Source organism: Chelonia mydas, chromosome 9 (assembly GCF_015237465.2).
Source record: "Chelonia mydas isolate rCheMyd1 chromosome 9, rCheMyd1.pri.v2, whole genome shotgun sequence".
In the NCBI taxonomy this organism is placed as follows: Eukaryota; Metazoa; Chordata; order Testudines; family Cheloniidae; genus Chelonia; species Chelonia mydas.
In genome coordinates this window covers 48,318,406-48,339,320 of record NC_057855.1, presented here as the reverse complement: position 1 = coordinate 48,339,320, position 20,915 = coordinate 48,318,406, and the positions used below count along the sequence as shown (strand labels likewise).

General features: G+C 43.4%; 1 protein-coding gene across 17 annotated transcripts in view; it reads right to left on the bottom strand.

The window, feature by feature from the left end:
* ARMC8 (armadillo repeat containing 8) overlaps positions 1–20,915 on the bottom strand; it is a 179,896-nt gene that overhangs the window by 20,340 nt on the left and 138,641 nt on the right. For all 17 annotated transcript variants that reach the window (XM_037909429.2, XM_043523054.1, XM_043523056.1 and 14 more), the window contains 4 exons: positions 16,497–16,579; positions 16,160–16,241; positions 7,811–7,897; positions 3,972–4,064 (listed from right to left, as the gene is read on the bottom strand). In XM_037909429.2, the coding sequence (XP_037765357.1) occupies positions 3,972–4,064; positions 7,811–7,897; positions 16,160–16,241; positions 16,497–16,579 (345 nt within the window). The remainder of the gene's footprint in view (positions 1–3,971; positions 4,065–7,810; positions 7,898–16,159; positions 16,242–16,496; positions 16,580–20,915) is intronic.

Here is a 20,915-nt window from a genome sequence, read left to right as displayed (position 1 = left end):
CTTTGTACTGAACAGCGTCACACTTGAATGGAAAGTCTCTTGTACTTTCGTCGGGACCCCTGAAGAAGAGAGCCACGACAAGCATCTCTTTACTACCACCATGGACCTACCTCCATGTCCACTGTATCTAAGGCCACCAGCTTTCCTTTATTAATGAGGGCCTGGAACTGCTCCCTAGTATCCTTAGGCATTTTCTTGACTAAGTCTGTCAGCTCATTCTAAAATCTAAAACCATATTTGGCCATCAGTGCTTGACAGTTTGAAACTCAAAACTGGAGGGACCTGGCTTGTCTCTGCCCACTATGCTCTATGCTCACTGGATGCTGACACCGCTAGTGAGTTGGGTGAGAGAAGAGCTACTCTGACCTGAGTGGATACTGGTGGCATGTGTCTACCAAAGTTTTTTGGTGGATTTGAGGATGGCTTCAGTGATTTGAAAAACTCCTCTACTTGGTCCTGAGGTTTGCAGGCTGTTCAGCAGCCTGCATGGGACTTCCTGGACCTCATCAAGGGAAATCTGTAGCATCTCTGCCTTTTCAGCAAGTCCTGGAAGTGTACGGTGGAGAAGCTGGAACCACAGCCTGGTTGGGAGAAGAGGAGGACAGGGTCACTGGCATGGTGTTCTCCTGTTCCTGTTGTTCCTCTCCAATAGGTTGTGCCGCCTGGGGAGGCTGAGAGAGGTCTTCTTCCCTGGGAGCCTTACACCTCTGTGGGTCCTGTGTCACAGAGTGGATAAATTGGGCAATAATAGTGTGTGTTTTCTGGGCTCCAATATGGACACTGTCCAGGGCTCCAGGCTGATCGGTATCAATATGTAAAAAAGGGAGGGCACTCCCTCATATGGAAGTACTGAGATACCCTGGAGACCCCTGATGCTCTGTCTGAGCTGAACCCTCAGCGAGTAGTCCAGGGATGGGTGTCCCTCATTCTTCTTCCAACTCCAACCCCATATCCAACAGGAGAGCTCTTGGTACCAGAGGATTCCGTGATGACCTGTCTTTATTCATCAATGGTGGCAGTGATAATCTAGCTCAGTGGTTTTCCACCTGTGGTCTGTGGACCCCTGGGGGTCTGCAGACTATGTCTAAAGGGTCCATGAAAGGTTACTGTTACCATAGAACAGTGGTTTTCAACCTGGGTTCCGCAGACTATATCTAAGATTTCCAAAGGGGTCTGGCACCTCCATTTGAAATTTTTTAGGAGTCTGCAAATGAAAAAAGATTGAAAACCACTGCTCTTGCTCAAACCAGGCTTGAAGAGTCATAGACTCCAAAGCCAGAAGGGACCATTGTGATCATCTAGTCTGACCTCCGATATAACACACATCACAGAACTTCCCCAAAATAATTCCTAGAGCATGTCTTTTAGAAAATATCCAATCTTGATTTAAAACATTGCCAGTGATGGCACTTGGTAACTTTTTCCAACTGTTAATTACTTTCACTGTTAAAAAATTACGCTTTACTTCCAGTCTGAATTTGTCTAGCTTCAGCTTCCAGCCATTGGATTGTGTTATACTGTTCTCTGCTAGATTTAAAAGCTCATTTTCAAATATTTGTTCCCTATGTAGGTACTTAGAGACTGATCAAGTCACCCCTTAATCTTCTCTTTGTTAAGCCAAATAGATTGAGCTCCTTGAGTCTATCACTATAAGGCATGTTTTCTAATTCTTTAATCATTCTCATGGGTTTTCTCTCAACCCTCCCTGATTTATCAACATTTTTTTCAAATTGTGGTCACCAGAACTGGACACAGTTTTCTACCAGCAGTTGCACCAGTGCCAAATACAGGTGGTAAAATAACCTCTCTATTCCTATTCAAGATTCTCCTGTTTATACATCCAAGGATTACATTAGCCCATTTGGCCCCAGAGTTGCACTGGGAGCTCATGTTCAGCTGATTATCCACCAAATCTTGTTCAGAGTCAGATGGGAATGGTGAGGACCACCACAGCGATATTAGTACTGGTTAATGTCGTGGAAGTGGGTGTCGGAGTCCAGAGTATCAGTGACTCTGGTTCCGTAAGTACGATTAGACCACCTGATGCCGAGAAGCAGGCTGGAGTAGTTTCTGTAACTTGGACCACTGGTGCTGAAGGTGCTGGATCTAGCAGCGCCAATGCAGCACAGGTGCTGGCACTGAAGTACCACTTTTGGTACGGGAGAGTGGTGCTGTCTTGCCCTTTGATGAAGTCCTGGGCTGGTCCTCCTCAGAAGCAGACACCCGGGTCCAGAGCACAAGGTGTCTCCTGACTTGGTACAGGATGGGGACTTCTGTCTCCTCTTAGAGGGCTTGCATGTGGAACTTTCCCTCTTGTCTTTATGGGATTGTTTGTATCTCCCTTCTGCCCTGTCTCGAAGCTGATGGGGGAAAGGGGGCAGAGGCCCTGGAACTGGCCTGAGCCGAACTCAAGAGGCTGCTCCTACCTTCTTCAGACTGATGTACAAGAGAGTCTCCCTGGTTAGAGGCTGTACCCCGTCTCATGGACCTCTCCATGAGGAATGCTTCGAAACTGAAGTCCCCTGACTGTTTTGTCTTACTTGGGAATAACCAGCAGATACTGCACCTGAGCAGGACATGTTTCCCACAGGCAGTACAGACAGGTATCGTGATAGTTACATACATATAGAAGGGCTTATGGGGATTTTTGTCATACTTCTCCTGCCACTACCGGAAGACTGGGGGGAAAGGGAGAGAGGTAGTGATGTACAGGAACCACTCCTCACCCAAGAGGTATGGGGAGTTGTCCCAAATCTTAACGACTGATCCCCAAATATTTATCCTAATGACAATTTATTTACAGTCAGAAGCTGAAGAAGTCAGCACATATATTGAAGCTCCATGCCAGACGATGAGAGGTAAGAAGGAACTAAGATGCAGAGCATGAGGACAGTGGGGGTGCATGTGTGGACCAAACAGACACTCAGGAAAAATTCTCTAATTCTAGGCCATGGAAAGTATGTGCAACTGCTGAAGTACACCACACATAGGAACAAGCACTCAAAGAACTACAGCTTATGAAGGACATTTTTGGATCTCCACATCCCTGACAAAATGCCAAAGGCTCACCCATTTACCCTTGTTTTAAATCTTCCTTCTTACCTGTACCCAACTATAGCCTTACCTTTGAACTAATCAGTTATGCTGCTGCTCAATTAGCTCATGACTGACATGCACAAGTGAAATAGATATAAGGTTTGAATTTTATTCTTGCTTTGATCTCTTGATTTTATACTCTTTGTATAATTCCATGGATTTACACTTCATTTATTATTTGTTGGAAATTACTGCACTGTGAAGCTTACATGAATAGTTTGTTATGGATATAATTATACTGTCAAGAATACATATATAAAGACGTATCAGCAAGATCATTTTTTGTTTACTGGCTTATAAAAAGTGGAAAGCTGACTGCAAAGAGTTACAAAAGGATTTCACTAAACTGGGTGACTGGCAACAAAATGGCACATGAAATGCAATGTCCATAAGTGCAAGTAATTCATATTGAAATAAATAATCCCAACTGTACATACAAAATGATGTGATCTAAATTAGCTGTTACCAAGAAAGAGATCTTGAAGTCATCATGAATAGTTCACCCAATTGCCAGATGCCAGAACTGGATGATAGGGGATGGATCACTCCAAATTGCCCTGTTCTGTCCATTCCCTCTGAAGCATCTGGCACTGGCTACTGTCAGAAGACAGGAGACTGGTCTAGATGGACCATTGGTCTGACCCAGTATGGCTGTTCTTATGTTCTTAATATACTTTCAGGGACAGATCACTATTTTCTTGTATAGTCACACATATAGGCAGGCTGAACATCTGCAGTGTTGTTTTTAGTAACTGGTATGATCTTCATGGCCAAAAGTAAACCTCTGAGTCTCCCTTCCTTGAAGTGTGCTTTGGTGGTTGACTGGTTGTGTGTGGTGTTTGTATAAACAATGTTTCATTGGAGTGAGCACTTACCATTAAAGCCCAAATGCCATTCACTCGCAAAGCAAGATTTTCACTCTGGGTTAAACTACATAGAAGTTCTATGGCTCCTGATTCTAAAATAGGCTGTAATGAACAGGAAAAAACATACAGCTTTAGAACACCGTGAATTTACTGAACTTACATGTACATCAATGATCTATCAAACGTGGTACTGCATACTGTGTTTATCTCGAGGTGGATCTTGGTTATTTATTGAGGAACTATAGACATAACTATAATGAAATGTGTATGCACACACACCCTTTTCAGACAACCTTCTGTCTCAATAGACTGCTAGCAGTGAAGCACCTTTAATAAAAGACTATCTTCATTAAGCAACTGATTTTTGATCCCTTGAGCAGACACACAAGACAGGTTTCACTGTCTTTAATTGCATTTAAACAGGCTGTATTTGCTCTTCACATTCACTAATGAAGACACATTGAGATGTAATGAGTTCAACACGTATATAAACAATAGAACAACCACCAAGTGTAATAAGGCTAACTCTTAGGAATTCTGGTGACAACCTGAGAAAAACTCAAACCGCTTGTGATATTATCAGACAGTGAGGTTACAGGACAAATACAAACAGATGGATTTTGAAAGCCCCAGATTATTAAATGAAACAGAAACTACAGTCATAGGATGATAAAAGCTTGAGACCGTGAATCCACAAGTCAGGAAACTCAGGGTTAAGGTTGCCATGGGAACAACAGGCCAAATTCTACCCTCAGTTATGTAAATCTATAATAACATCACCAAAGTCAGTGGAATTACTCCAGACTGGGGGATATTCACTCTGTGCACAAAGTCTACAAAAGCGCTCTGCACCATTTATGATTCACATAAGGCCTCAAAATAGGTTAGGGCCCCTTACACAGGGGTGAATTTCACCGAATTTACATCAGTATATATGAACGCAGAATTTGGCCCTTAATTCTGTTTGCTTGCACACGTGCTTTATACTAGGGTCTTTTGTTACAGGTTGGCAGAACACCGCTGTGGAATGATTTGGCAAATGTTAATTTACAAATATGAATTAACCATTACAAGTTTAAAGATGAAACATCTTGGGTGACATAGTTTATTCTGAAACTATGTAGAATAAACAGTAATAAAATGTCATATATTCTTGCAAAAACCTAACTGTAAATTTTATCACCTGATTGAGATTAAATGTATACCATTAGCTTTTTTCTAACAAACACCATCGCCAGAATGGTATTAATACTTGTCTCAATATTGAAAAAGTACTATTATAATAGAGTGTGAAAAGTATGCTGATACTCCTTGGCAACTGAAATAAGGATTTGAATTAAGATGCTAAACACTAGAGCAGCCAATCTGTTAAATCTGGCAAAATGCTGATGGAAGTCAGGCAGGAGCTGGAGCTGGGACTCCCAGGGTCACTGGCTGGATGGCTGCTGTGGAGCTGGGGCTCCTGGGGAGCCTGGCAGTTGGTTCCCAACCTGGCTGCCTCCCTGGGCTGCCCTCTGCCCTGGAGAAAGGGTGGGCAGGCTGCCAGCTGGGAAGATAGTCCATAGAAAATTCCAGGATTTTTTTGTCCTGAGACAGAACAAAAAAACCTCAAAATCTCTGAATTTTTCATGCACCAAAAAATCCTGCTCCAGCTCAGCTCAACTAAATACATGGACAAAATTATTTTTGCTACTGTAGTTGGTATTTAATGTACAAATCTTAAAGTGCTGCAAATAAAAAAGAAAATACAGAGTATGTTAAATAAAATAATATATTTCATAGCTATATGAAGGAATTTCAAAACAGTCTCTCCTTTTATTCTGGCAAATCATGTCTAAGTAAAGACACATTTGCATAAACAGCATGCACATTTTTTTATCGAGAGAGAGTCTCCATCAAAGGGCTTGTCTTCACCAGGAGATCTGATCACATTTAGATGTTATGAGAAGTGGAGTTAGCTGACACCACAGTACTCCTGGCTGACTGGTCACTGTAGGCAAGGCTATAAGCACAGCCCGTTGACATGACGCTGAGCACTATTTGTCATTGTCTATACTGACCAGTTAGTTGTGGTCAGCTTTTTTTAGCTAATTCCGCTCCTCATGATGAAGTCTAAACACGATGAAATCTCTTGGGGAAGAGAAGCCCATATAAATGGACCCATTAGCAGCCAGAGTGCAACAGACTCTGTCTGATCCCCTAGCCATGATAGAGGCAAGAAATGTACAATGAGGTCACAAAGATGACTAAGCTCTGATAAAGTTATGGCATATCACTACTGAACATACTGATGAGCATTTTTTCCAATTGCTTATAACATCTTTATTTTTAACCATTTTCCAGCCTAATCAAACAAAGGTACGAGCTCTCAATAAGGACTATCTATGGCCATGCCAAGTTTCAAGTTGCTAATCAGTTGCTTTTTTGGTAGCCATGTTTAAAAATGTGTGGATAAAATTACTTTATAACATGAGAAGCGTTTTTTCCACTTCTCATCACAGAGCAGATGAAGGGATTTTCCTCAAACTTAAAAAAAGTCACCTATGGGCTTAGATCAAATACTGAAAATTATAGCCCAAGAGATGAATGTTTTGTCCACTATAATACAGAAATGCATACATCACAGTAAAACGAATACATTATAGAATGAAATGCCTAAAGAATATACTGACCATATGCTACACTTCTTAGGTGGCAATATGAATATTTGTACGCTGTGTGCCACATATACTGATACTCATGAAGCACATACACTGCACAGTGAAATGCACAGTGTACTTCATATAAGCCAATGCACTATACAATGCAATTAATGAAAAAGAACTTTCTTGAGCATTCACTTTTGCTCAGCCTGGTGAAATCACATTCCTGCAGTTATGGCCCATTTCTGCTCACAGTGATGCCAACAGGTGTTTTGCCATTGTATTTAATGAAGGCATAATTGGGTTTCAAGTCTGTGAACTCAAAGTGCTGAAGGTAAAACACATGGCTTACCTCTCAGCTGTCAAACTTATCTTCTGGAGAAGACTGAAGTCCATTTGTAATTGTGGCCCATGGGCAGAGAGATAAATCTAGAATTATGTACTCCCTTCACACCACAGATATGGGAGAAAGATTTGCACACAGATCAAGGAGAGCCTCTGGCCTTTATGTAGTAACAGATTTTAGTTATGATTATAACTTACTATTTATTCAGTCCCTCATTGTCATACCCAGCATCACTCAGTTCGGATATCTGCACCATTATTCCTGCCCTTTGTTTCTATTTCTTCCCCAACCTTCTCTTTTTCTCCCTTTTTTTGTATGCCTTCTAGGTTCATCCCTCTGCATTTCCTTCCTTGCTGGTACTCCCACTTCCCCACTCATCACCTGCATCTGCATTTTATCTGCTAAAATTATCAGCAATTAACTAGATAATGGTTTAAAAAAAAAAAAAAAGAGATTCTAGAGCTTGTGAAAGTTGTTGGTTTGACAGCCCTGGAGATTGAAGTTATCTGATTTATCTCTAGAGCAGATACAGCACAGGCAACAAGGCAGAATTATAAATGAAAAGTGTTTTAAAATCTTATTAAAGGAAGAGTCTATCAGTAAAGTTAGGGCTCATACAGCACACTCATGTCTAACTACATTAGATGGGACCACCTATTCTGTCATATCACTGAATAATTAACAGGTTTTTTTTTTTATTGACAGAATATCAATGATAAAATTCCATCATCCAAACATTACAACTACTGTATAATCACCTGATAGTGATTAAAAAACTTCTTTGCTTACTCAAAAGTCATTGCTGTAACACACAGTTCTACTAAACAAGCAATAAGAGGAAATGATAGGTGAATACCAACCTCTTTGCTTGGGGAGAATTCAAGGAGAAGGTTGCATAATGTGGAAGATGCTACCACCAGGACTTCATCTGGAGCATTCTGTAAAACCTAAGGGCATAAGGAGTAGAGTGGGGAGCTCCATTAATTGTTATGAACAAGACTAAGATCACTTTTAAACAAAGTTACGGTTTTGCTTAGCAAGAGCCACCAGATGAGCCTCAGTGCCCTTGTACTGCAATGAAGGGTTATGCTGGGATTTGGGAATTCACCTCCACAGTCATCCTGTTGAAGTAGAGCAGTTTTTGAACAAAAAGACCTTCAGGCATTGTGATCTGCATGGCACTGACGCCTATGTGAAGGTGAGGTGGAGCAGTTGATAGTCTTCCCCACCACTTACATGTTCTGATCTTACATGGGCCATCACAGCTGTTCCTCTGTGGAGCAAATTATTTTGAAAGAGTCTCATTTCTTCCTTTTCAGTGGACTACAGAGCTGGCACACCAAGGGGAGCAATCTACACTATCTTACACTATGAATGGTGCACAAAATGCATCTCTTCAATGCACTGAGCAGCCCAGGAGGGAATGAGTCATTGGAGATACATGTTCTCCCTTGGGGTAATAGCAACTCTGAACAGACTCCTACAAAGGGCTTTGTGCAAACTGCAACTATCTACCCCTATATAATTAACTGTGATTACAGAGTGCTACAGAATCAGCTTGCTTGAACAATCCTTAAGTGTGTTTCCTTAAATCATTGTGCTTTTACATTTAACTGTTATAAAAGTAAGAATGCCCAAAACCACTTTTTCATTCTTGGATGTGGGATAAGAAGTTACTTACCCATACAATACCTTGACTTCTTCAAGAGGTTTTGTCCCTATGGGTGCTCCACCATAGGATGAGGATGCACTTGAGCATTCTTGACCGGAGACTGTGAAAACAGTGTCTGATGTATTACAGCTAAGCATCTTGTGCTTAGATACGAGGGCATATAAGTAGGTGTGAACTTCGCTGCACTCATTTCCTTCTCACCCGGGAAGCCAGAGACTACAAAGCCAAAGACTCCACAGCAGAGGGAAAGAAGGGTAGGGGATAGAGCACCCACAGGGACAAAACATCTCAAAAAACTCAAGTAACCGTCACCTTGTCTGATCGGTCCATCAGCCCTCACAGGAAAAGTGCCGATCACAACATGTCTTTCTTATTGGTCTAGCCATTCCTTCAGCCACCCGCTGGCCAGGCTGTCAGTGGCACCAGACACCTGACTGGATAGCACATTGCAGCCCAGAACCCCTAAGCTCAAGTGATCCATCAGCCTTAGCCTCCCAAGTAGCTGGGATTACAATCTCCAGTCAAGAGCACACAGATGCACACACATCCTATAGTGGAGCTCCTATAAGGATATATACCAGGGGTGGCCAACCTGAGCCTGAGAAGGAGCCAGAATTTACCAATCTACATTGCCAAAGAGCCACAGTAACACATCAGCAGCCCCCGCATCAGCTCCCCACTCCCCACACCTCCCCCCTTCTCCCCACACCTCCCGATCAGCTGTTTTGTGGCGTGCAGGAGGCTTGGGGTGGTGGAGGGGGAGGGGAGGAGCAAGAGCGTGGCAGGCTCGGAGGAGAGGGTGGGAAGGGGTGGAATGGAGCCAGGGCCTGTGGCAGAGCCAGGGGTTGAGCAGTGAGCACCCCCTGGCATATTGGAAAGTTGGCGCCTGTAGCTCCAGCCCGGAGGCGGTGCCTATACAAGGAGACACATATTAAATTCTGAAGAGCCGCATGTGGCTCTGGAGCCACAGGTTGGCCACCCCTGATATATACTCAAAGGAGAATAAAGTGGTTTTAATTGGGATTTACTGAGTTAGAGTTTAAGGCCAGAAGGAACCACCAGGTTATCTATTCTGACCTCTTGTATATCACAAGCCACTAAACACCCCCTATCCATGCCCAAAACAAGCCAACCACCAGAATTAGACCAAAAAATTACAGGAAACTAAACTATTGTGTGCCACAGGCAGAGAAGAGGAGAGATCAAGATGCACCAAGCTCTCTGTTCGTGATCTGTTACTGCTTACAGATATGGCAGTACAGGATACTTTATTTAAGAAGAAGAAGATGACAGTACAGTCCAATGCCCACCCTTCTGCTGTGGCAGGGAATAGACTCCACTTGCTATTGAAAGATCCCTGTTCAATGCATAAGAGAACGGAAAAAAAAAAAAAAAAATCCTTTTTTTATCCTTTTTACCTTGTGGATAATAATTCCTTCCTAAGCCCTAATTGTGTGTGTGGTGTAGTCCTATGCATGAGCAAAAACTAGCATGAGCCTCAAATCCCATTTCCACCAAAGATACTGCCGACATCTGTTCTCTATCTTTTGTTCTTGAATCCCACTAAATTAGATTCTGCCACGAAATTTCTAACCGTTTGCCTCCAACAAAAAAATTATTCCATTTTTTTAACCTGACCTTTATTATTATTATTGTTACAGTAGTTGGTTTTCTCTCCTGTTGCTGCTGTCTCCAATGAACTTGTGATCCCTTTTTATACACAACTTTAAACTAAGTTCCCTTTGTAGACCCCTCTTCTCCCCCCATACAGCTGTAATACCTTCAGCCAGTCATCTTAAGGAAGACTTGTCCAAGTCTTTTTTCATTTTTATAACTATTTAGAGATTTAAATTCTTTTTCCCTACAACAGTTATATACTGGGGGATAGTTCCACACTTTGCATTGTGGAAAGGAGATGTAGGATAAAAGATCTAGTAAGTTTTCCCCATTAGCTGCCAACAAAATGTTAAAAAAGCGCCCGATTCTCCACTGCCTGGCACCTTGGATAGTCATTTATACACACATTGTAAGTAAAGTATAGGGCACTAGAGAATAAGGCCAAAAGGACAGATATAAATCCAATGGCATCCTTCTCTGGGCCTCAGTTCCTCACATGTCGTTGTGAGAGCATGCCCACAGAGGGAGAAGTACCTCTTATGTTTGACAGAAGGACTGTACATTTATTTAGCACTAGCCAGAAATATTTTCCTTATAAATCATGCTTTTCAAGCTGACTGAATAACTATACTCAATTGTTTAAAAGTAAGCAGCTTCTCTTTTCTGGGGGAATTAGTGAGCCACTAACTGAAAGGCAAGGATCAAAGTCAGAGGTGATGTAAAATGTGGTGTAACTTACTGATGTAAGTGGGTATAATTTATATAATGAGAGGACAGAAAGGCAGAATTGTTACAGGAAAGTCAACCAAAAGTAGGTTTAAGACAATGTACCGCTAAAGCTACTGAAATGAATTTGCCTTGACACAGTTCCTAAAGGACAGCCAATGCTTGGTAATGGAGAAATGCTTTAAAACATGAACTTCCTAATTACAATATTGCTGACATTCCTTCCTACCAAGCAAATCCATCCCTAAGATTTTTCTACTGATCAATGGACTGGGCAGCTCTCTCTGGTCTGGCTCTTTCTGTGGTCACAAATACAATAAGCAACCAAGGGCAGAATGCTCATAAAAGAAGTCAGATCCATTTTGAAGATATGGATACATTTTATATTCCCTTTTGAACAGGGATGGGTACAAGGCTGAGCCAGAGATCATAGACTGGCTCAAGAAGGCTTTTTTGGAATGGATGGCCACGTTCTCCTGCCATTGTTCAGAAATATCAAACTGCTGTCTTCACCTAAAAAGAGGAGAAGAGCTGATAGTCACATAGAATCATAGGGCGGGTAGTGATCGATCTATTGGGGATCGATTTATTGCATCTTGTTGAGAGGCGGAAGCGGAGTCGACGGGGGAGTGGCAGCGATCGACTCACTGCCGTCCTCACAGCCAGGTAAGTTGACCTAAGATACACTGACTTCAGCTACGCTATTCGCGTATCTTAGGTCAACCCCACTCCCCATTAGTGTAGACCAGGGCATAGAACCATAGGGTTTGAAGGGACCACAAGGGTCATCTAGTCTAACCACCAGCCAAGATGCAGGATTTGTTGTGTCTAAACCATCCAAGACAGATGGCTATCTGGCCTCTTTTTGAAAATCTCAAGTGAAGGAGATTCCATGACTTCCCTAGACAGTTTGTTCCATTGTCCTACTGTTCTTACAGTTACAGTATGAAGTATTTCCAGAGATTTAATCTAAATCTGCTATGCTGTAGTTTGAACCCATTGCCTCTTTTCCTGCCCTCTGTGGCAAGAGAACAATTTTTCTCCATCTATTTTATGGCAGCCTTTCAAGTATTTGAAGACCACTATCATGTCCCTCCTGAATCTCCTGTTTTCCAAACTAAACATACCCAATTCCTTCAGCCTTTGCTCATATGACATATATTCCAAACCTTTGATAATTTTTGTCGCTCGCCTCTGGATCCTTTCCAGTTTCTCTACATCCTTTTCATATAGCAGTGACCAAAATTGGACACAGTACTCCAGCTGAGACCTAATCAGCACTGAGTAGAGTGGTATTATCATCTCCCATGACTTGCATGGTATGCCTCTGTTTATGTAACCCACAACTGCACTTGCAAAAAAAAAAAAAAAAAGCAACAGCATTGCATTGTTGACTCATGTTGAGGTTGTGATCCACCACAACTCCCAGATCCTTCTCAGTGCTGCTGCAAAGCTAGTTATCCCCCATTCGGTATTTGCACGTTTGGTTTTTGTTCCCTAAACGTAGCACCTTACATTTGTCTTTGTTGAATTTCATTTCGTTGTCGATAGCCCAGTTCTCCAATTTATCAAGATTCCTTTGAATTTTAGCTCTATCCTCCAAAGTGTTGGCAAGTCCCCCTAGCTTTGTGTCATCTGCAAATTTGATCAGTATGCTCTCTATTCCTACATCCAGGTAATTAATAAAGATGTTAAACAACACCAGATCCAGAACAGATCCTTCTCCAGTGACAGGGTAGAAGGTTAGAAGGCTGACTCATAAAATTGTGGAAACTAGAGGTCAATATGGCCAAGAAGTTCAGAATTCATAAAGAAAAGGTGGTTGTCCTATGAGGTATCCAGGTTCTAGAGATGCCCAAGGCAGATAAATCCGGTCTGCAAGAAACCTTAATGGAGTACAAGAGAGACCCCAACTATAGGCTTGGAGGATAAGGACCTACAAAGGAAGTGTCTTGAATCTGAGACTCCCTGAGACTCCTTGCAAACTCCACTGATGGCAGTGAGGCCAAACCCAAAAACTAAGACCCAAGACTGTCCAGGCATCCAGAACTACTGAAACTTGAGGGGGTAATGGGCAAAGAAGTCCAACTTTGCTCCACAAAAGTCACCCATCCCAAGTCAGGGTCAAATGTCATCCACAATTAAACCAACACACCCTGATTTGGTGGTACAGTCAGCAGCAAGAGAAAGGATTCTAAGGACCAGCACTCACTGCTGAAGCATCAACCAGACTGGTTGAGAGTCATCTCTTAGTCCAGAAACCCCTTCGGATCTGACACACTTGTGCTATTTCACTTGTGAACGAAAGCCGGGGTAGTTCTCAGAATGGCAGTACTCTTGCTGCCTTTTATAGAGGCCTGCATTCTCCAAGCCCTTATGTACCTTGTTGTCAGAGTTCCTGGCTCTTCTTGGTTCTGTGTCACTTCAATCTCTGAAGATGTGTTGAAGCTAAGGTTGCTGACACGCTTGCCTGGCTTATATCATGAAACGGGAGTTTATATCCTTTACACATTTTTATCCATAGAATCATAGAATATCAGGGTTGGAAGGGACCCCAGAAGGTCATCTAGTCCAACCCCCTGCTCGAAGCAGGACCAATTCCCAGTTAAATCATCCCAGCCAGGGCTTTGTCAAGCCTGACCTTAAAAACCTCTAAGGAAGGAGATTCTACCACCTCCCTAGGTAACGCATTCCAGTGTTTCACCACCCTCTTAGTGAAAAAGTTTTTCCTAATATCCAATCTAAACCTCCCCCATTGCAACTTGAGACCATTACTCCTCGTTCTGTCATCTGCTACCATTGAGAACAGTCTAGAGCCATCCTCTTTGGAACCCCCTTTCAGGTAGTTGAAAGCAGCTATCAAATCCCCCCTCATTCTTCTCTTCTGCAGACTAAACAATCCCAGCTCCCTCAGCCTCTCCTCATAAGTCATGTGCTCTAGACCCCTAATCATTTTTGTTGCCCTTCGCTGGACTCTCTCCAATTTATCCACATCCTTCTTGTAGTGTGGGGCCCAAAACTGGACACAGTACTCCAGATGAGGCCTCACCAGTGTCGAATAGAGGGGAACGATCACGTCCCTCGATGTGCTCGCTATGCCCCTACTTATACATCCCAAAATGCCATTGGCCTTCTTGGCAACAAGGGCACACTGCTGACTCATATCCAGCTTCTCGTCCACTGTCACCCCTAGGTCCTTTTCCGCAGAACTGCTGCCTAGCCATTCGGTCCCTAGTCTGTAGCGGTGCATTGGATTCTTCCATCCTAAGTGTAGGACTCTGCACTTATCCTTATTGAACCTCATCAGATTTCTTTTGGCCCAAACCTCCAATTTGTCTAGGTCCTTCTGTATCCTATCCCTCCCCTCCAGCGTATCTACCACTCCTCCCAGTTTAGTATCATCCGCAAATTTGCTGAGAGTGCAATCCACACCATCCTCCAGATCATTTATGAAGATATTGAACAAAACCGGCCCCAGGACCGACCCCTGGGGCACTCCACTTGACACCGGCTGCCAACTAGACACGGAGCCATTGATCACTACCCGTTGAGCCCGACAATCTAGCCAGCTTTCTACCCACCTTATAGTGCATTCATCCAGCCCATACTTCCTTAACTTGCTGACAAGAATACTGTGGGAGACCGTGTCAAAAGCTTTGCTAAAGTCAAGAAACAATACATCCACTGCTTTCCCTTCATCCACAGAACCAGTAATCTCATCATAAAAGGCGATTAGATTAGTCAGGCATGACCTTCCCTTGGTGAATCCATGCTGACTGTTCCTGATCACTTTCCTCTCATGTAAGTGCTTCAGGATTGATTCTTAGAGGACCTGCTCCATGATTTTTCCAGGGACTGAGTCTAATTTAGCTGTGGATCCTGTTAAACTCAGGATTTGCAATGAGTTCCACAGGATAATTTCCCTTTTTCAGTTTAAAATTTGCTGCCTTTTAATTTCATTGAGTGTCTCCTTGTTCTAGTAACATGAAAAATCGTAAACAGGAATTTTTGGCTGACCTTTTTACATTATTCATTATTTTATATACCTCCACCATGTCATCACTAATTCATCAACTCTCTAAGTTATATGGCCCTAATCTTTCTATTTGTCTACTCATTTTTGTTGCCCTTCTCTGTACCTTTCCTATTTCCGCTGTATGATTTTTGAGGTCAAGTGCCCAGAACTGAACACACTGTCTAGGTATGGTTATACCGCTGATTTACAAAACAACATTATAATATTTCCATTATTATTTATTAGTAGTATTACAGAAACGCTGTACTCTGTTTCTTCAGGTAACATATCATCTTATTTGCTTTTTTGATCAAAGCTGTGACTGAACAGGTTTTCATGGAGGTGTCAGCTATTCAGTATAACAACATTGGCTTCTATGCAATAAGCTTAGCCACCCTGCATACTTGAGGGCAAACGGGGAACTGCAGAAACAGGAAACACTCTGCACAGAGTGCCTCACAGCTTCCTCATTCTCTCTCTCACTTGTACCAGCACATCTGCTCTTTTGTTCTATGCTTAACTAGGCAAATCACAGGAACAAAATCTCTTAGCCTTGCACACTGTTTCTGGTTGGTTTGCCCATTCTCTCCTCCAGAAGCTGCCATTTTCCCATAGAGTAGTATGTGCAGTGCAATTAGTCTTCCTCTGTCCTTTTTCACTAATTCAATACAACCCATTCTTCACAACCACTCAGTCATTCAATAAACTGCAGTGCATGTGACAATGCAATATGAGAGATTTTGCATTAGGCTGAAGAGGAATGCTCTACCCACATCATGGCCCTGCCTCTTCCAGCATCCCACTCTCTGGGAAAGTATTGCAGGTGGAATGTAGGATCAATATCCCCTCCACAAAACAGCTGCAGCCTCAACCTCAGTTGCCAGTTATAGGCTAAGCAGGGGAGCCCTTTCCTATGTTGCTGAGTAAGGGCTAGGGGCAATCTGGCTCTCAATGCCTGTCATATTTTGTAATAGATTGTGTTACATTTCGAAAGAGAAAGTGCAGGCAACGACACTGTTTGTTTTTACTGGGCTTTTGCTGATTTGTGAGCCTCCAGAACAGATCACACATATCAGATGTCAAGGTGATACCTACTAAGATTCTACAAAAAGACACTGTAACTGATGAACAGGTCACATCCACTTCCAAGTGTGTGATTCTTGCTATTTTTCATCTCACCTTCATTAAGGGTTTCCATACGGCGTGATCCTGGAAACTCGTCCGTAGCTGCTGCACAGACCGGGACAAACTGTGCAAACATCTACAAAGAAAAATGAAATGAGGTCTGTGAAATACTTTCACTGTTTCTCTCCATACAGATATAGCTAGGAATTTGATGATAATTAATACAACAAACACCAAGAAATATTTTACTATCATCTTTGATGAATTTTCAGAGACTAGAAACTACTTTACGTTAGTTTTAGTGTTTGATGGACAGCAAATCAAGGACCAAAAAAAAAAGCAGAGTTAAACACTCTGAAAATTATTTTAATTAGACAAGGAAGGCTCATACCTGACTGCAGATAGCCGCACCTTGATACTAGACTCAGACAAACCATTCACAATTCGGTCCATCATATTTTCAGTCTCAATGATCTGGAGAAAAAAGTTAATGGTGCATAAACAACATAAGGTGGACAACTTTTGTATTACTTGTAAATGCTACTGTTTTGCTGTGGTTTATCGATAACATTCTAAATTTTGCATATGAAAAGAGAACTTACCTTAGAAACAACCACCCTTATTTCCCCTTATGGAACCACTGAACTCATCAATTAGACAATAGTATCTACTCTCTTTGCCTGACGGTGGTTTTCTTCTGATGCTTTCTTGGTGATTCATAAGGCTGCTGATGGAAAATCTGAAAGGCTCTGTAACACTGTGCAGACTGTGGCAGTAGAACTTAGCTTTGGCGCTGGTGTGCAGTATCCAAGGAACAGAGTGTAGCTCTTGAATCCTTGAGAGTGTGGAGGGAATTGTCCATTTTCTGGTTGAAAAGATGGGATGCACTGAAAGGGAAGTCTTCAGTGATGTTTTGCACCTCCCTGGGAAAACCAGAGGAATGGAGCCACGACTCCCTCCTCATGATGATGCCAGTGGCAACTGAGCATAATAAAGTATCTGCCGCACCTGCTGCTGATTGGAGCGAGGTCTTTGCTACCACCATCCCCATCTCAACTATTGCCTGAAAGCAGGCCCGGTCCTGTTGTGGCAGTTTCTTGACACAGTCCTCCAATTTGCTGTAATTCAGGAAATCATATTTGGCAAATAATGCCTGATCATTCGAAATCCTGAATTGAAGGCTGGCTCAAGAAAAGACTTTGTAGCCTAAAAGGTCCAGTCTCTTGCCCTCCTTGTCAGATGGGTAGAGCATGGATGCTGCTGCCTAGCCCGTTCCATTGCTGCCTGGACCACAAGTGAATTGGGTGTGAGAACAGAAATTTAGACCCCTTGGCTAGTACACAGTATCTTTTTTTCTGCCACCTTTGGGGTAAGTGTACATATGGCCACTGTATGTCAAACTGTGTGAGCTGGCTCAAGAATGGCATTGTTGATTGGAAGAGCAACTCTAGTTGGCTCTGATGAGTGAAGTATATCCAGCAGCTTATGCTCAGTGTCTTGGATTTCCTCCAGAGGAATGTGAAGCTCACCCGCCATTCTATGCAAGAGAGCCTGGAATTGGTAGTAGTCATCAGAAGATTGGGGGATGTTGAAGCCACTGCTGCATCAGGAGAGGACAACAGGAATCTCAACTGTTCCGCAATACTGTCCGAGCTGGACTGAGTGGCTCATCTCCCATTACTGGTTCCGAGCTCAAAGGCACCCATGACGGTGAAATAGGTGAAGCCTCCCTAATCGAACAGGCAGGTTCTAATGGTGGGTATTGGGGCCAGGATCCCCATAGGGCCAGCATAATGGTTCCGGAAGCTGCTGAGGAGGGCCCCATGGCAGGGGAAACCAGTGGCTCTGAGGCTGCTGGAGTTGAGGATGCTGCCATGATGTGGAAGTCCTCCTCATAGTGGTGGGATGGGATGGACGGTCCTTGACTCTCATCCGAGTCCTCCAAAAATGAAAACTCAGTACCATCGGCTGCACTGTCAGAGCCGGTGGAAGTGTGTACGCTGTTGGAGCGAGAGGTGAGGAGTGCCTCAGATACTTCATATCTGGTGCCGGAGATCCCCCTGAAAGTACAGGGCCCCAGAAGGGGTGAGGACCTTGGCTTTCCCAGGACAAACACTTCCTGGGGCTGTGGCACTTTTCACGACCTCCCTGGAGTCAAGGGCACTTTTTCAGTCCCTGGAACTGGAATGGGAGCAATGATTTTCCCTGGATTGGATGGCTCTCTGGCTCTCAGGGATGCTTATGTTAACTGTGTGTGGGTCTGTACTCAATACTGGCGGATCTGTCGATTTATGCAGCTTTTTTTAATGTTTGTGCGTGTTAGGGCACGCTCGTCCCCATGACTAGAGTTCGTTCCCTTCTTAGGCTTAGAGGAAAACTTATCGCCATGCTTATGTACATGCTTTCTTACCTCCTGACTAGTCCCCGGTGCAGGGTCCATAGTGGTGGTACCACCAGTGCTGGCCTCTGCCTCCATAGTTGGTGGTGCACTCCTGGCAGCCTCAGCCCGATGTACGGAGGGGAGATGGGGGTCTCTCCGCGGCCAGGGTCCAAATGAGGCCTCATGGGGACTTCTAGGAGGTGCTTTTGGAGGCGGAGAGCCCGGCCTTCTCAGGTATGGCTAGGGAAGGACTAGCAGATACTGCACCTGGATGCAATGTTGGCTTCTCCCAAGCAGTAAGAGGCAGAGTTGATGTTCGTCGTTGACTCGAGAAGGAACGCGGGGCAGGAGGCACAGATTGTAAAGCCTGGGGATTATGGCATGGTCCAGTACCAACATGTGGGTCCAGGGGGGAGGGGTGTTCATGGGGAACAAAACTCCCCAAATAGGAACCCCAATCCTACTTCTAAAACTATCAAACTATTAAAAACTACAACAAAAACAATAAAAATGGTAAAAACTGTAAAACTAACTATGTACAACTGTAGATTTTTTAAGTGTGTCACACGAAGAGGACACATAGGACAAGTCTACACTAGCACTTATGTCAGAAAAACTTTTGTCGCTCAGAGGTGTGAAAGAAAACACACCTCTGAACGACATAAGTTTTGTCAGCATAAGCGCTTGGGTGTATTGCGCTATTGGTGGGATATGCTCTCCTGCCAATACAACTACCACCGCTCGTTGATCTGTTTTTATTATGTCGACCGGAGAGCTCTCTCCTGTCGGCATAACACAGCTACACAAGCGCTCTTATAGTGGGACAGCTGTATTAGTACAGGTGTGCCACGGTAAGCTTAAGACATGGTCTAATAGTTCTGTAAGACATGGCCTAATAGTTCTGACCTGGATCATGCAGTATTGTGTGTTGTGATATGTCATTCTTGCTTTTTTATCCTATCTTATGCATAATAAAAATCCAATATTTATTTTCATAGCAATTCTATCACCACATTTCACTCTTAGGTTACCACAAACATCTGTCAAGGTCTATCAGAACTAACAAGCTCCAAGTGGAGTTAAGTGCCTCATATGCACAGATGAGGACAAGCCAAGTAGGAGAGAATACTCTGGTCATTATCACTGGTGATCACACTGATTTTACAATTGCCACTCATCATTTTATTTGCACTGCCATCTCCAGTGTTGTTTGCCTGGTAGGAGCTAGCCATGAATCTACTTTTAAACATTACTGATTCCTTATGTTTACTTCTGAGAAAAAGCTTGCATTATGCTACACTGCAAAACAAGAGGAAGTTACTCACCTTGTGCAGAAAAGATGGTACTTTGAGATGTGTCACCCTATGGGTGCTTCATTCTAGGTGTATCTGCTCCCCTAATGGGAGAATTTTGGTAGCCGTGTCTGGTCAGCCCATCTCAAGGCTACATAGCACTGCGCAGGCAAACCACCCTCAATTCCTTCTCTACTCAAAGGGCAGAGCCCCTCCTCGAGAACACAGAAGTAAAGGGGAGAAGGCTGGTTGTGGAGCATCCATAGAGCTACACATCTTAAAGAACCATTGTTACTGCACAAGTTGAGTAACTTCCTCTTCTTCTTTGAGTACCGTCCCTATGGACACTCCATTGTAGGTGACTTCACAGCAGTATCCCCCATGGAGTGCTGGGGCTTCTGTTATTGATGATAGTTCTTCAGAGCCGAAGATGGCATCAGAGATTGAGTCTTGAGTAATCGTATAATATTCCGCGAAAGCGTGGCCAGAGGCCCAGAATGCTGCCCTGCAGATTTCTGAGATGGGGACATCTTTAAAGGAAGGTGGATTAGCTGATTCACATGAAAGGAGTAGGCTACTGGGGTGGAGCGGAACTTGGGGTGTAGCCTCAAGGTGACAGTCTTCAAAGAAAACCGTGAACAGCAGATGTGCCATCAGCCCCACTATTTCCCCTATCCTTCATGCTGAGGTTATGGCCACTAAAAATGCTGTCTTCATGGACAGGTATAACAGAGCAAGAAGCCATAGACTTGAAGGGTGGTTTAGTCAATGTTCTCAGAACTAGACTGAGGTCCTAGGTTGGGGTGGACGGTCTGACACGTGGGAAGAAGTTTCCCATGCCCGTAAGGAATCTACATGTCATTCGGTGGGCAAATACTGAACACTGGATGGTGGAAGGCCACGAAATATACTTTAAGTGAACTAAGAAGAGAGAGTCCAGACCTTCTGAGATCTACAATGCAACTCAGAATTGAAGGGATGGAGGAAAATGTTGGGTCCACTTGTTTGGAATCGCACCAAATTTGGAATCATTTCCATTTTCGCAGGTAAGTACGACAAGTGGTAGATTTCATGCTATGTAGTAACACCTTTTTCATCTCCTCAGAGTATTTGCTCTCTAAGTTTTGGAACCGAGAAG